At 40.7% G+C, this 14,004-nt stretch overlaps 1 protein-coding gene across 1 annotated transcript in view; it reads left to right on the forward strand.

Moving 5' to 3' along the window:
* The window catches only part of LOC119150876 (serpin A3-5-like), a 30,225-nt gene extending 24,675 nt beyond the window's left edge, over positions 1 to 5,550 (forward strand). The window contains exons 6-8 of the mRNA XM_037393968.1: positions 1,081 to 1,351; positions 1,987 to 2,134; positions 2,962 to 5,550. Of these exons, the coding sequence (XP_037249865.1) occupies positions 1,081 to 1,351; positions 1,987 to 2,134; positions 2,962 to 3,156 (614 nt within the window). The 3' untranslated portion in view covers positions 3,157 to 5,550. The remainder of the gene's footprint in view (positions 1 to 1,080; positions 1,352 to 1,986; positions 2,135 to 2,961) is intronic.
* Positions 5,551 to 14,004: the final 8,454 nt, after the last annotated feature.

Genomic DNA, 14,004 nt, shown 5'->3' on the forward strand with positions numbered 1-14,004 from the left:
GATTTTGGCACAGTTTGCCTGAAAGCTGTGGACAGAGAAGTCCCACTCTGGTGGACTGCCTCATAGACAGGGACCCACTGTGTGCAGTCTTGCTGGTCTGAGGGCATAATGACTAAAGGTGTTTCCAAGATCCCTATGCTGACTGTATGTGCCGGCCAAACTTAATGGACTAACATCCTTCCACTTCCAGGGTCCCCAGTATTATGGTAGATCTACTTAGGTACGCTGCATGAAAACTTGGGACAAAGCATTTTGAGGGCTTTGCGCTTCTGCAGCCGTGCTTGAATGTTAGGATCACTCTTTACAACAACTGCCTGATGGCTCTCTACAACTACCTGAAAGGAGGTTGTAGCAAGGTGGGTGTTGGTCTATTCTCCAGAGTAACAAACGATAGGCCAAGAGGAAACAGCCTTAAGTTGCACCAGGGGAGATTTAGATTGGATATTAGGAAAAATTTCTTCATCAAAAGGGTCATCAAGCACTGGAACAGGCTGCCCAGTGAAGTGGTTGAGTTACCATCCCTGGAGGTATTTAAAAGAGGTGTAGTCGTGGCGTTTAGGGACATGGTTTAATGGTGGACTTGGCAGTGTTAGGTTAACAGTTGGACCCAATGATTATAAAAGGTCTTTTCCAACCTAAATGATTCTATGATTCTATGATCCTTTATTCTCCTGAAGATTTCTCACCAAGCTGATTGCAGCCATCTTGCATTGGGTGCGGCCTAACAGGAAAGGTATAAAAGATCCTGTAGCTGAATGTTTAAGTGGTTGAATTTAAATGACATAAAAGGCACAAGTGATGGGAACATATGGCTACAATAAAAGCAGGAGTCTTTCATTTGGTCCTCACCAACCTTTGTCTGGCTGTTTTTCAGCAAGATGACTTACACTAACTATGCTGAACTTACCACACAGCTAAAATGTTTATTGTGTGTTATGCAGGAGACTGAAGTCATTTAGTGATCCTCTTCTCCCATAAACAGACCTCCAGCATCCTACATTTAAATTGGTCTCATTTATATCAGTGATTTTTATGATCTTCATATGCTTGAGTGCAACATCTTCTCTTTTCCCCCATTAGCTGCCTGGCAAAAGTCTTTTGATCCTTTGCGTACATATGAGGACGATTTTTTTCTGAACACAAATGCATCAGTTAGAGTCAACATGATGCAGCAAGAAGGTAACTATGAAAGTTACTACGACCAGGATCTCTCTTGTGAGGTGATAGAGCTGCCCTACCAGGGCACTGCACGAACATTGTTCATTCTGCCTGATAATGGAAAGATGAAGCAAGTGGAAGATGCTCTCTCCAAGGAAACTGTGTGTAAATGGGATAGCAAACTTGTGACCAGGTAACTCTAGGTAGATGGATTACTATATTACTACTTACTATTTTTAAAAGAAACCATTAATTTCACATTGCTGCCTCCTGAATATAATGCCCTGATTTCATAAAGCAGGGCTTTAAGTTATTCCCAAGATGAATCAGAGCAAGGCATAAGTGATAAGCAATGGCAGGCTCTCTGACCTGACAGAAGGGGACACAGCATTGTAACAACTGCCTCAAGACTTGCTTGGCTACCTTTTGGCTACCATACCTCTTATTTCATAGTGCTAACATAATTAATTTCACCATGTCTTAGAGTTTATCCTCCTTTTCCCTTCTTCTAGCCTTTCTACAATTGGTCTGCTTACTCTTTGTAGCCCTCCAGTCACAAAACTCTGCTAGCTGCTATGAGGCAGTGGGATGAAAGACTGGCAATGAAGACATCAGTTTCTTTTTCCAAAACCAAAGAGAGAATGTAGGCACAAGAAGATGACACATCTCTCTGGCCATCAAAATTGCTCAGGGAATATGAATGCCACCATCAAACAAATTGGCAATCAAAAGAATGCTTTCTGGTGTCACTGAATTGCATACTTTCAGCCTCCTGGCTGAAACAAGGCTGCAATGCTTCACTGCTCTTCCATTTGCTTTGTTTAACAGGAGATTAGTTCTGCAGTTACCAAAGTTTTCTGTTAGTGGGTCTTACGATGTTAAAAACCTGTTCAAGGAAATGGGCATTACTGACGTATTCTCTAGTGATGCTGATCTGTCTGGAATTAGTGGCAGCTGTAATCTTCAGGTTTCACAGGTAAGTGAGCAGAGCTGGTGAGGGGGTGGTGGCTGGTTGCTTTGATCAAATATATCCAGGGTTTTTAAAGGCTTTCTTTCCCTCCTTGTCCTACTGAAGTTATGAGTGAAACTCACAAGGACAGGTAGCGGCTTGCTTAGTAATTGTGCTTTTCTACAGAGAAGGTCTGCTGTCCCACTTTTGTATTATTTTAATATTGCTTAATAAAAGGCTGGATATTGAGTGCGTGGAAAAGCTGGACAAGATTTTAAATGATTTCTTGACACTGGCATATGATAGTTTACATGAGATTGCATCAGGTAGATTATAAATGAGGAGTATATTATGATACTTGTGTTGATTAGTACCTAATTTTTTAATAATCTTCAAAATTTCCAGGAAACTTCCAGTTTGCAGTGGTAGAATTTCACCATGTCAGTTTAAGGTACAATTTCATGAGGCAAACTTGCCAAATACTGCCACTGTATTAGCATGTAAACAGCGGTCTTCCATTAGCCTTGAAACAACAGAGAAAGTGTTGCTAACAGAGGTCCAAACCACTTAAAGAAATAAATCAGGTAGTGCATGGACATTATCCTACTCTACTCAGCACTGGTGAGGCTGCATTTACAGTGGGTCTATTTTTATTTTTGGTCCTCCCCATTCAGTCCTGACATGGAAAACACTCCTGTTGCAGGCTATTGGAGATTTACCATACAAGAAAGTTCAGTCCACTGGATTTTGTCACTCTTTTCTTTTCCTAAATATTCCCTAAGCAGAGAGTTTATCTTCACCTCCTGCTTGCTGTCCCATATATAAACCACAGCATTTGTTCCTTTTCTCTGCAGGCAATTCACAAGGCCCTGGTGGAAGTTGATGAGGCAGGAACTGAGGCTGCAGGAAGCACAGCCATAATCCTTAACAAAGTTTTCCATCCTCCTGTTACCATCAAATTCAACAGGCCTTTCATTATCTTGATTTCTGACAAAGAAACCAGCACCACACTTTTCATCGGGAAAATTGTCAATCCTACTGAGAAGTAATTGCTGAATTATTTGGCATATTGGTATTCGGTATGAGTTATGATGGGTACCGTGTTTGCAGTTGTGGGCTAGTTAGTGCTACTAACTAGTCTATGATTGAGGGATATTCAGAAGTAAATGAGGAATTTCAATATCAAATTAATAAGCAAAAAAATGGTAGCAAAACCTGAACAACTGACAGTTTTAAAATGTAATATTTTCCCCAGATCAGTAATTTGAGTTATTAGTACATTTCCCCAATTTTCCTTGGAAGACAGTTTTTTCTAAAGTCTGCTGTTATTTTTATAAGTGAATTCTCTCTGCTAAGTGGTTTTGTTCAGACTGCTTTCCATTGCGGGTTATTCACCAAAAGCTTTATCCCAACAGGTAACAAGTCCCTTGCAATTCTATTACCTCTTCTCCAGGACCTGACAATGATCAGTATTCACCTGAGCTGGTCCCTGCAGTGTCCTTTCTTCCTTACACAGCTCTTTGCTGCCTAGGCCACTGTGGTTTGCCTTCAACCAACCTGTTCTTTCTCACATGTTCCAACTCTTTGCCTAGGACATCTTAAAAAAACATTGACAGAGAGAAAATCCCTGAGGCAATAGACTTATTCTGCTGTAGCACTCACTGTAAGTCCCTTTTTGCAGTCCACAAGGTCAGCAAAAAACATTGAGACAGTGATATTAGGAATAAACTGTCAAAGAATTGTCCTATGACAATTTCATCCATGAGTTATTGCTATAGCCAATGAATAAAATAAACATTATCATTTAAATCCATCACTTAAGGACTGACTCCAGCCTCTTGCTATCATTCTATAAATATCTTAAAATCAACAAAAGCTTTCAGTCACTTATTAACAAGCAGGATGTCCGTCAAATATGTTCTAAAGGCTGTTAAATGAGTCCAACTTTTCTCATATAGAGATGGCTATTCTTTATATTCTCTCCTTATGTTCCTGCTTAGGTAAAGCCTGTTTTCAAGAAATACATAAACACTACCTTGCTGTTGTGTGCCTGCAGATCACCCACTCTCACTGCAGTGGAGCACTGGGGCTCAGGGCTCAGCCTCGCTGAACTCTATAGCAAACCCTTTATTGCACAGCTGCTGCCTCCAGGAGAGGCTGACTCCTGCTTTGAAGGCTGCTTTCTCACTGCACTGCTTTGACTCGGGCCATTGTGTATTGACCCTGGATAAACTTTTTGCAAGAGGAGTTTAGTCCCTCTCTTTGGGAAGATGATGGTCCTGAAATAATGCTAATTTCTACAGTGGTCCTGGCAACGCACTGTGAGCGCTGCAAAGGTGATGCAAGCCCCAAATCAACAAACAAGCTCCCCACCCTTGACACCTCTCTGGCCATCTGACCTGTTTTACCAAACTTGGTCCACCCTGCACAAAGGTGGTTTATTGAGACCAATCAGTGCTTGCACCATGGGTTTAGTGTACAAAGGGCTATGCTTCTGACTCAGGGGGACTTGGAGACTGCTGCCTTGGATGAGTCCCTTTGCTCCAAGTAGCAAGAGCTCAGTGGAAGCCCTGAGCTATTGCTTCTGCTGGGGCAAGATACCATCACTCAGTGGACCGGGAAATACCATGCCTCTGTGCAAAGCAGCGGGTTTTACGGAGTTGAGATCAATGATAACTTGCTGTGGTGTGAGGCAGCCTGCTCTGTGGTGGCTGTACAAACTTGACAAGAGCTGGGAGCAGCTCCAGTGAGATCCCACCCTGATAAATTTGTGTACTGGTACTGATTAGAAGGCAGCATGGTGAGATTTTTATCAGAGTGGGGTGCAGAAAAACAGGTTCTCAGCCTGTTGCTAAAGGGAAATGTTAGTAAAAATCTCACCGTTGCTAAGACAGAGCAGAGGCTTTAGGAAATAGCACATGAAGCAACTCCCTGTCCCATCTACCTCCCGGGCCTTTGCTTTTGAGAGTGGAGGCAAGAAACTACAGGAGGAGAGCTGCACTGGGAGTTTTCACACTGGAGTGTGAGGAGTGACTGCTCCTGGCAAAAGTATCAAACAGGACGCCTTTGAATGCTGCACGGGTTTGGGAGGTATCTACCAAGATGTGGGGCATCACTACAGTTGCCCTTCAGTTGAGGAACTTCACGCTTTAGACCAGCAGGTTGTCCTGAGCTCTGGCAGGGACCTGGAGTGGGAAGAGGGATCGTCCCAAATCTCTCTGGAAGGGGAGGATGTGGGGAGGACAGGAAACAATTGTGAAAGACACAGAAATGCCTATAGTTCACAGTATGGAAATTCGTAGAGCCTGGAGACTGAACGTATCTCGCTGATGCTACTCTCAGCATAGTCCTGATTATGTTCTTTAGGAACTGGATAATTCTGCAAAGTTTTTGTGGAGAGAGGGGGTATTTTGTTCTAATTCCAAGAAAATCTAATTGCATTAGTCTGCCTTGCATCATTTGGTCTTGTTGCTTTTGTCTGTCTTAATGTGTGACAGGGAACATTCCTCTTCATGCTATCTAGTTGTATAAATGGTAGAGAAGGAAAGGAAGGATTCTGACAGACATAATCTAAAATTTTCATTTAGGGACTGGGTATTCATTCTATCTGTGGTAAACACATGTATTTTATGGTGTCTTTCATTCATCTGTAGGTGATTTTATTAACACCCTTCAACCTTCCACTACAACAAAACCAGACCTGATTAGGATAGCTTAATCCCACACATGCATTCAATCAGTCTGTGGGACAGCTGGATCCAAACTAAGCCCTGAAAGAGAACTGGAGATTCTTTATGCCCTATTAAGTGTTGTCCACCTCACTTACTGCAGTTACAATCAGCAGAATGGGCTAATACAGCTCACAGTGGAGCACATGGCCCCCTATCAAAAACATCCAAGATAAATGACTCGCTGTGGGTCTATTAGCCCTGACCTGACATGTTTACAGGAAGCTCTGAGGAAAACGACTTACCTAAAGAGAGTGTATCTCAGCTGAGAACCCTGTGAAGGAAGATGGAGCCACTGGGCTGGGTCCCTGAAAGGCAGCCTAGCTGTGTCCCAGGGACCTGAGGGCCAGACATCCCATGGCAGCCTCTGAGCCATGTGGGAGACAGTAAGTTTGTTCTGTCTGACCTTGTTTATGGTCCCCTGGGACTCTGTTTGCTGACGGGATAGCTTCTATCAGTTAAGCTCTGTTTGCTTAGCCCCATGGCAGAGTCCATGTAGTATGTCATCACAAACCGTGAAGTGGTAGGACTGCAGGGCTAATGCAGCATGTGTCCAATGCATTTTACCTTTCATCAGTAAAGAAAGGAGCTGACTCAATGCCAAAAGGCACAAAGGAATCAGATAATCACAGAAACACCAGCTGCCCACATAAGCCCTGCTATTCATATGCTGCCAGTACTCTGGACTTGCTTATTCCCAGCTATGCAATTTGAGTGGCAAATTACAAGCCCAAAGCTGTAACCGCATATTCTCAGGTACAGAGTTAAGGTACAGATGAGTAGTCTTATGCTGCCGTTTCACAAGAAAGGGGGAGCTGATCTCATAGGTTACTGACATAAAAAGAAGAGATTCCTCATCTACACTTCCCTAGTCTCAACAAACTCCCAGGAGGTACCTTGCATGAGCTCTGACATTTGCTGAATCCTTCTGTGAGTCCATTCAATTCACTGACCTGACAGAAAACTGGCAGGGAAAAAAAAATATATCTGTTTGCTATGCTTCGTTCAAAGGAGTTTTGGGGAAGTAGAAGAGAGTGGGGAGCTAACTCCAGATACCTCAACCCTGGTATCTGAAGAACTTGGCCTTGAATGGGCACACCAGCTCTCTCCCCACAGCTATGTCATCTGTTCAGCCCTTGATCACTGCCACTATTTCAAGCACATGGGAATTGACTCATATGTAAAGCCAACCCTATTCTAATTGTTCCAGTAGATTCAGTACAACAAAAGCAGCAGGCTTTTTCCCTGTACTCACACTCATTTCAAGCAGAGAATCACTGAGCTCTTAAAAACCAAATGATTATGATAGTTGCTGGGCAGGGTGGATTTTGACTGTGGATTCTGAGAACCAGGAGTACCTGTATGGCAACTACAAGGCAGTCAGTGCCTCATAACCCAGCTCATCTTTGACATGAGTCTATGTAGTTTTTGGAGGTATAAAAAAACCTCATAGCAGTGTTACTCACTAATCCAGCATTCAAGTCTTGTCTTCAAAACAGAGGCATAAGTTTTCCCAGCAGAAAAAAAGTGCAAGAGAAAGACAAACATTTTTAGATGCGAATGTTTCATTGAAAACTAAATATTCACCTCAGTGGGAGCTAGCAGTGCAAATTCTCAAAAGCATGAAGACCACCATGGGCTATGTATGAGTCCTGTGACATATCCTCTGAATCTTATCCATTCATCCAATGTTCCCTGTTGGGTAGTGCACCTCTGCCCTTACCCATGTGGGGCTGCTCTCATTAGATTTAAACTGATAACATGTATGATATCATCCATTCCCTTCAAACTGTTAGCCAGCAAAGACTGATCTGGAAATATCCTTTATTTTGTTCCCAGTCCCAGGTATAATACAGAATACATTTTTAAATAACTTGGTAATCGTGCTTTCCTCAGACTAAGAGTTTTAAAGAAAACTGTAATTCGTTCATTTCATGTAGATGTCCTTGAGTATGACTAATACCCTGGTTACACAAACTCAGCTCAGCGCTGATGTTGCTGCAAATGACTTTGCTGACTTCTTGCAAAAGAGAATTTCCATGATAAAAGTAGCTTTTCAGTTCAATCCAACCCCTGGAGATTAATTTTTTACAGTTGAATTAGCCTGTTTTATACAGATCAGTCTTTATTTCTCTTATTTTTTATTGCACTCAGTTTCTTTTCCATAAGCCATCTGGAAACAGAATACTTATGATTTATTACTTTACTAAACAAGAACGTATCCTTTGTGGTTGGAAAACTTCTGTTAACAGCAATGTGATACTACAGAAGGTCTGCAGAAGACTTCGCCTGACTTGTGCAAATACCTTATTAAGGAAAAGTTGCTATATTGTTTGCTATGTCTCATGTAGGAAATGGACCACATGGAAGATGCTCTGCTGAAGGAAAATGTTTGAAAAGAAAAAGCAACACAGAGTAAGATCATTCAGAAGTGCTGTAGTCATCATAAGAACTTTGGTTGCAGCCAGGAAAGAATCTCAGAGCAAGAGAAAACATCTGTGCACAGAGGAGATGAAAGAGATAATGAAAAGTGGGTCTTAAAATGCATATGAAAGCAAAGAGAACATATGTCTAGACCTCATTTAGGTATGCTGTTCACACAGATGCAGATTCTTTAGCCATCATAAAAGTCATACCATATCTCACATATTCAAGGAACGGATAGTAGAATGTACAACTTGAATATCTTTTCTGTTCCTATATCTTCTATCTTTTGTGTCTGAGTTCTACCTCTTTGGTAAATCTTACGGGTGAAATTTTAAGACCTTTTGGGCCTCAGTTGCCCCAGTCAGAAATTACTACCTCATGCCCATGCCTGTCATTGCGCTGTGTGTCATAGTCTTGAAATATTCACAGTAGCATCAAGGGTGACTGAGAAGAGACATCAAATAGAAACAGATACGTTCCAGCACTTCTAGCCACTTCTAGGCTGGCAGAGTGGGAAAGATGGTGCAGCAATCATTATAGGAAGCCTGTATAGGTACAGTCTAGATGATACTGAAGTGTCTTGTGGAGGCATGTCAATGTAAGTCATTGACAGGAATGGGACTGTGCTGACCTGTCTGTCAGCCACAGAGGGTAGAGGCAAATCACAGTATCTTCTTTTGCCTTCATTGAAACACAGAAGAGAATTGTTGCATTAAACCATCTTGGTGACCTGTCAGAATCCTCAACATCCCAAAAGCTTACAGCACCAAAGACTTTTTTAAGAAAAAGTATATGAGCAAAAGAATTATATCATAAATTTCATTTTATTGCTTATCTGCCTTCTGCTTCTTCAGTGTGGCCAAAAATATTAATCTACTAAATAATAACAAATTATAAACCTTTGCAAAGTTTAGCCCTAAGACTTTCTATCTGGCTTTCAGAGCAGAAAATTTCAAGTGTAACTCAAAAATATCTACATAAGGGATTTTCTTAGTGCTTGTGTAAGGCCATGCCTGCAACAGAATGATTAATAGTGTAAGGCATCAATTTAAACTTGAACACTAGTGCCAAGAGGTTTCTCTGTGTAGACAACTTCATTGCAAAATAAGAACTTTTATTCTCTGGTGAACTTGTCAGTCTAAAAGTTGTTTGCAAAAGAAGGGTCCCTTTACACAAAGAGAAAAAGGTCTGTAGGGCAAATTCTGCTAGTAAAACTTTATAGTTTCAGTATTCCAATTATGATTAGTAAGATCCTTGTAAGAACCTGAGCTTTTAGTGTGATTCTGCTATGCTGCTTTCTGCAGGTAGAACTGCAAGTATGGAGCCTCAAGTTCGGGGATTATAGGAAAAGGAGCCCTGTGCCACCATCTTCTGGTAAAATCAAGGAATGGACATGGCAAATTCTGTCTGATTTTGAAACCAAAAAAGAACAGTAGCTTTCTAGCTTGCTGTTACAGTGTCAGTGGGGATTTTGATCTTGTTAAGTTTTAGCTGCAGGTCTGGTGAAATACTGTACTTGCACAGATTGCTGTCACTCAGGATTAAGGGTTTGGTGTTATGGTAGGTAGTCCACATACAGATCAGCTTAGTAGTGGGGAAGGACATAAATTAAAGATTAGAAATTACTGGGAAAGAAAAAAAGGCAAATCACATAGGAACACTGTGCCACTGTCTAAATCTCTGGATCATCCACACATGGATTAGAACATTTAATTCTGGTCCTATAGTAACAGAAAGGATAAATGAGAACTGGAAAATCTTTAGAAAAATGTAGTAATCTTAATCAAAGTCTGGAACACCTCCTGTTTGAGGTGACAAATCTTCAGCCTGGAAAAGGGACAACTAAGGGGGCATAAAGAAGGAAAAGATTTGTGACACAGATTGGGTGAATGGAGATAATGTTCACCGTTACTACATCTAATGCCAGAGCTATAGACCATCACATGAAGCATGTAGGAGCCAGGTTCAAAGCCAGTAAAAGAGGTGGTTCTGCACACAGCAGACAGTGTATGTGGAGTGGCACATTGCAGAGTGACCCTGCAATCCCAAAGGTCTAACAGCCCAGTACTTGTTCCTCATGTGTTCCTGATGTAGACAAATTCCAGATGATCAATATGGCATTTTTTAAAGGCATGTCTTCATTCACAATGCAGCTTACAAACCATAAGCTTCCTGGGTGGATATTCAATATTTTGGTTTTCCATTTCATGTTTTGTCTGTTATGTATTTCACAAGACTAACCACTACTAAGGAATCCTTATCTCTGGGAGCCCAGATCACTGGTGGAGTGAGGAAGAGCAGGATTTAGGTGCAAAGGCAGGGCATCTGGTTGGGGCTGGACTGGCAGTGAGGAAGGGTCTGGGAACAAGAACTTACAGGAGAGAGTAAGGGGATTCCTCCACCCTATGTGCATCTTTCAGTAGAGTGTAGACACTTTTTGTGACACAGGGAAGAAGAGATTGATTTTTGAGCTTAAAACCTGTGAAGATGATGGAGAGTGAAGGAACTTGAACTTGTTCCTCATGCATCTCCTCCTGGTGCTCCCCTGTGCAACAGAACTGGGCTGAGAGCACTTTCTGGAGGGAGTGTTCAGCCCCAGCCCAAGGAGAATGAATAAAAGTTTTTGAACTCTCAAACATCTCTTGCACTGCCAACCTCAGGCTTTTCATATCGAGGGAAGAGGTGAGCTAATATAATAGGAAAGGTTGGAAAAGACCTGTGTTTACCCAGGTGCAGTGGACAGACTCTCTATTATGGGCTGCAAAAGCTATGTGTTGTGTCCTTCTTCCATTACACAGGCACTAGCCTGAAATAAATCTAATAAAATAGACAGGTGCTTTCTATCTTAGAAATATATTTCTGCATAGGCAAATTTAATGCTTAGTGCTATCTATCCATAAGTGTAGGTTTTGTACTGAGTGTAAAGCAGTGGAAACTTAGGTCAGCTGCTTTACTTTGGTAAGCAGATGACTTTCAGTCCAAAGCATACAATGAACAATGGGTCAAAGACACATAATTTCATTATTTTCCAGTTCTGTAATTCACTGTCCACACTTGGAAAACCCTTTCCAAAGTGCTTCTGCAGGACACTAGCTTAAGGCTCAAAGTCTGTCACTCAGAATCAGACAATAATTTGAGTTTGAAGGACTGCTGAGCTGCTCTGCTCCAGATCGATTCTATATGAAGGTATAGCCTGTCTGCTTTACCGAGGTGGATTCTAGATCACAGTGCTTCACAGTCACTCTTACTTCATCTAAGCAAACATCTTTTATATCCCGTGCATTTACATTAATGTGCTGGATTTGCTAACTGAATATTTGCTCAAACCAATTTTATCACAGTTCTTTGGTAGGTTTTATCAAGTAACTAGATTCAGGAGTGTTATGCTTTTAGAAATTGATTTTTAAAGTTCTCTCCTTCAATGTTACCTATTAATGAATGACAGAGAATACCAGCTGAAATATATGGTGATCTGGAACATTGACTCTGGTTATATAACATTATAAAACAGTTTTAGCATTTACCAAACCTACTCTTCATCCATCTTATATGGCTAAATCACTACACCAAGTGTCACACTTACTACAAGCTCTTCCCAGAGAGGACATAAAAGTTAATGATGATATAAATGGAGATACATAATTATTAAAAGGTAATATATAATATTTTTATAAGTATATGTAAGGATAATGAAAGTATTCATGATAGCTACTGAGAAATGGAGTCACATGAACTGTGAAAACTGAGTAAATGTGACTCATATAACCTCACACGCAAAGAAAATAAAACAACCTTCTTGGTTTCCAAAGGAAACAGCATCAAATTTTCATGTTTGTAGCCACTTGTTTTCTCTTAGCTACCCTCCATAACACTGCAGCTTATTAGCAAATTTCAATCAGGCTTAACAAAGAGGTAGGAGGTTGAAAAACCATTATGCTACTTTATGAAAATCAGTGAAATCCAAGTTTGTGTCTGCTGTGGGGAAGGCAGGCAGGACTCAGATGCTTTAAATTCTGCTGATTGCAGCAGGCAGTGAGCTAGTGGCAGGGAGCCCAAGCTGCTGCAGCAGCTCCAGCTCCAGCTCCAGCTCCTCCCAGTCTGGTTGCAGCCCTAGCTGTAGTCTTAGCCCTTGCCCCAGCCCTGCTCTCCTGCTTGGCTGGAGTCATCCTGGAGGGTGTGGAGTAAAGCTGTGGTTATTGTGGTGAGGAAAGCCACAGATCCTTAGTAAACTAGGCTTTATTAACTCCACTGCTTGCAGAGGAGTTTGATAGATATTCTGCTCTGTTTTACTGTAGTAGAGCGTAGTGTGTGCCCACTGTGTTTCTTCTGAGGCAGTTTTAAGGATTTTGTCTTTTTTTCTAGGAGTGCAGTTTGGAAAAAAAAAATAGTTTGTGAAAGTTTGGAATGTTTGTCCTGTGAAAAATTTGTATGTGTTGTGAATTAGTACCGTGTGCTGATGTTGTGCTCTTAATCTGCATTAGACCACAACAGAGAGGTAGTATCAGAATACTAATCTCATTAATTTCTTCAGGCTAGTTAGTTGGATACTGCTGAAGTTGATAATGGGATAGTTTGCTTATAGAGAGGCTGGATACTAACCCATCATAATTCTTCAAGATCAGGAAAGAGAGAAGTTTCTACCTCACTACAGGTTGCTGGAGGTAATATGCATCTAACTAAAAATAAAATAATAATATACATCTAACTAAAAATAAAATAATGACAACTAAGGGTATATTCTGTTCTGATGACAGATTCTCTGAAAGAGTCAATGTCTTTCAGCCTGGGTATTTACAGCCTAATCTACTTACTTAATTGCCTTACTTTTAATATACTGGGTTTTTTTCCCTTTTATTTACACTTGACAGTAATTTTCAGGTTTTTCATCAAAATCTTGGTAAATAAACTTACAATATTTTTACATCATTTCATATCAGGATGGAAAACATCTCATTTTTACTAGCTTTTAGCAAAAATTGGTTTAAAACAAATGTAAATAAAATCTAGTAAATGTGCAATTCTTTAAAGCTCTTAAAAGTGTTTTGAAGTCATTGTTATGTTATCGGAACATCACAATTAATTTGAGCTAGCATTTATTCAGTTTTTTTTCAACTCAAATCATAATGCATTAATTATTGCCACAGGTTCTGATTTAGCAAAGATAATGATTATCTTTAGCGCAACTACTTAAACACTACTCATATGACTAGAACTAATAACACTTGCACATCTTGTGCAATCAGGTATCACATTAAAAAACAGTTCCTAGGGCCTTTGTTTCTTCTTCTGTTTGAATTACCCTTGAGGGGAAACCTGTGTTTCCTATCTCCCAGGCTTGTGCCTGTGTTATTAGATTAACACATGATGTGAGTTGATCTTCCCCCAGGACCATGAATAACTATAGGTGTGTGTTTATTTACATACACAAAAATTATGTCTTTCACATGTAGATGAAAACACACACAATTATCTACACATCTCACATAAGTAGTTTTTATATTTTGTTCCATTTTTAGGCAGAAGATCGTCAGAAGGAAGGCTGGGAATTGTTTCTCCCTTCACTTTCTCATCAGCCTCTTGCATCCTGAAGATGAGCTGTTCCTCTGCCAGGTGGATGACTGGGGTATGGTTATTGCAGGTAGAAGAGTTTGTAAGACTTGAGGGGCTTGTATCCAGACGAAGTGATCAAATGCTCCAGTCACTAGGTTAGTAAGCAAAAAATTACTAATGCTGAGTTCAAAA

The sequence above is a fragment of the Falco rusticolus genome, chromosome 7 (assembly GCF_015220075.1).
Source record: "Falco rusticolus isolate bFalRus1 chromosome 7, bFalRus1.pri, whole genome shotgun sequence".
NCBI classification, from domain to species: Eukaryota; Metazoa; Chordata; class Aves; order Falconiformes; family Falconidae; genus Falco; species Falco rusticolus.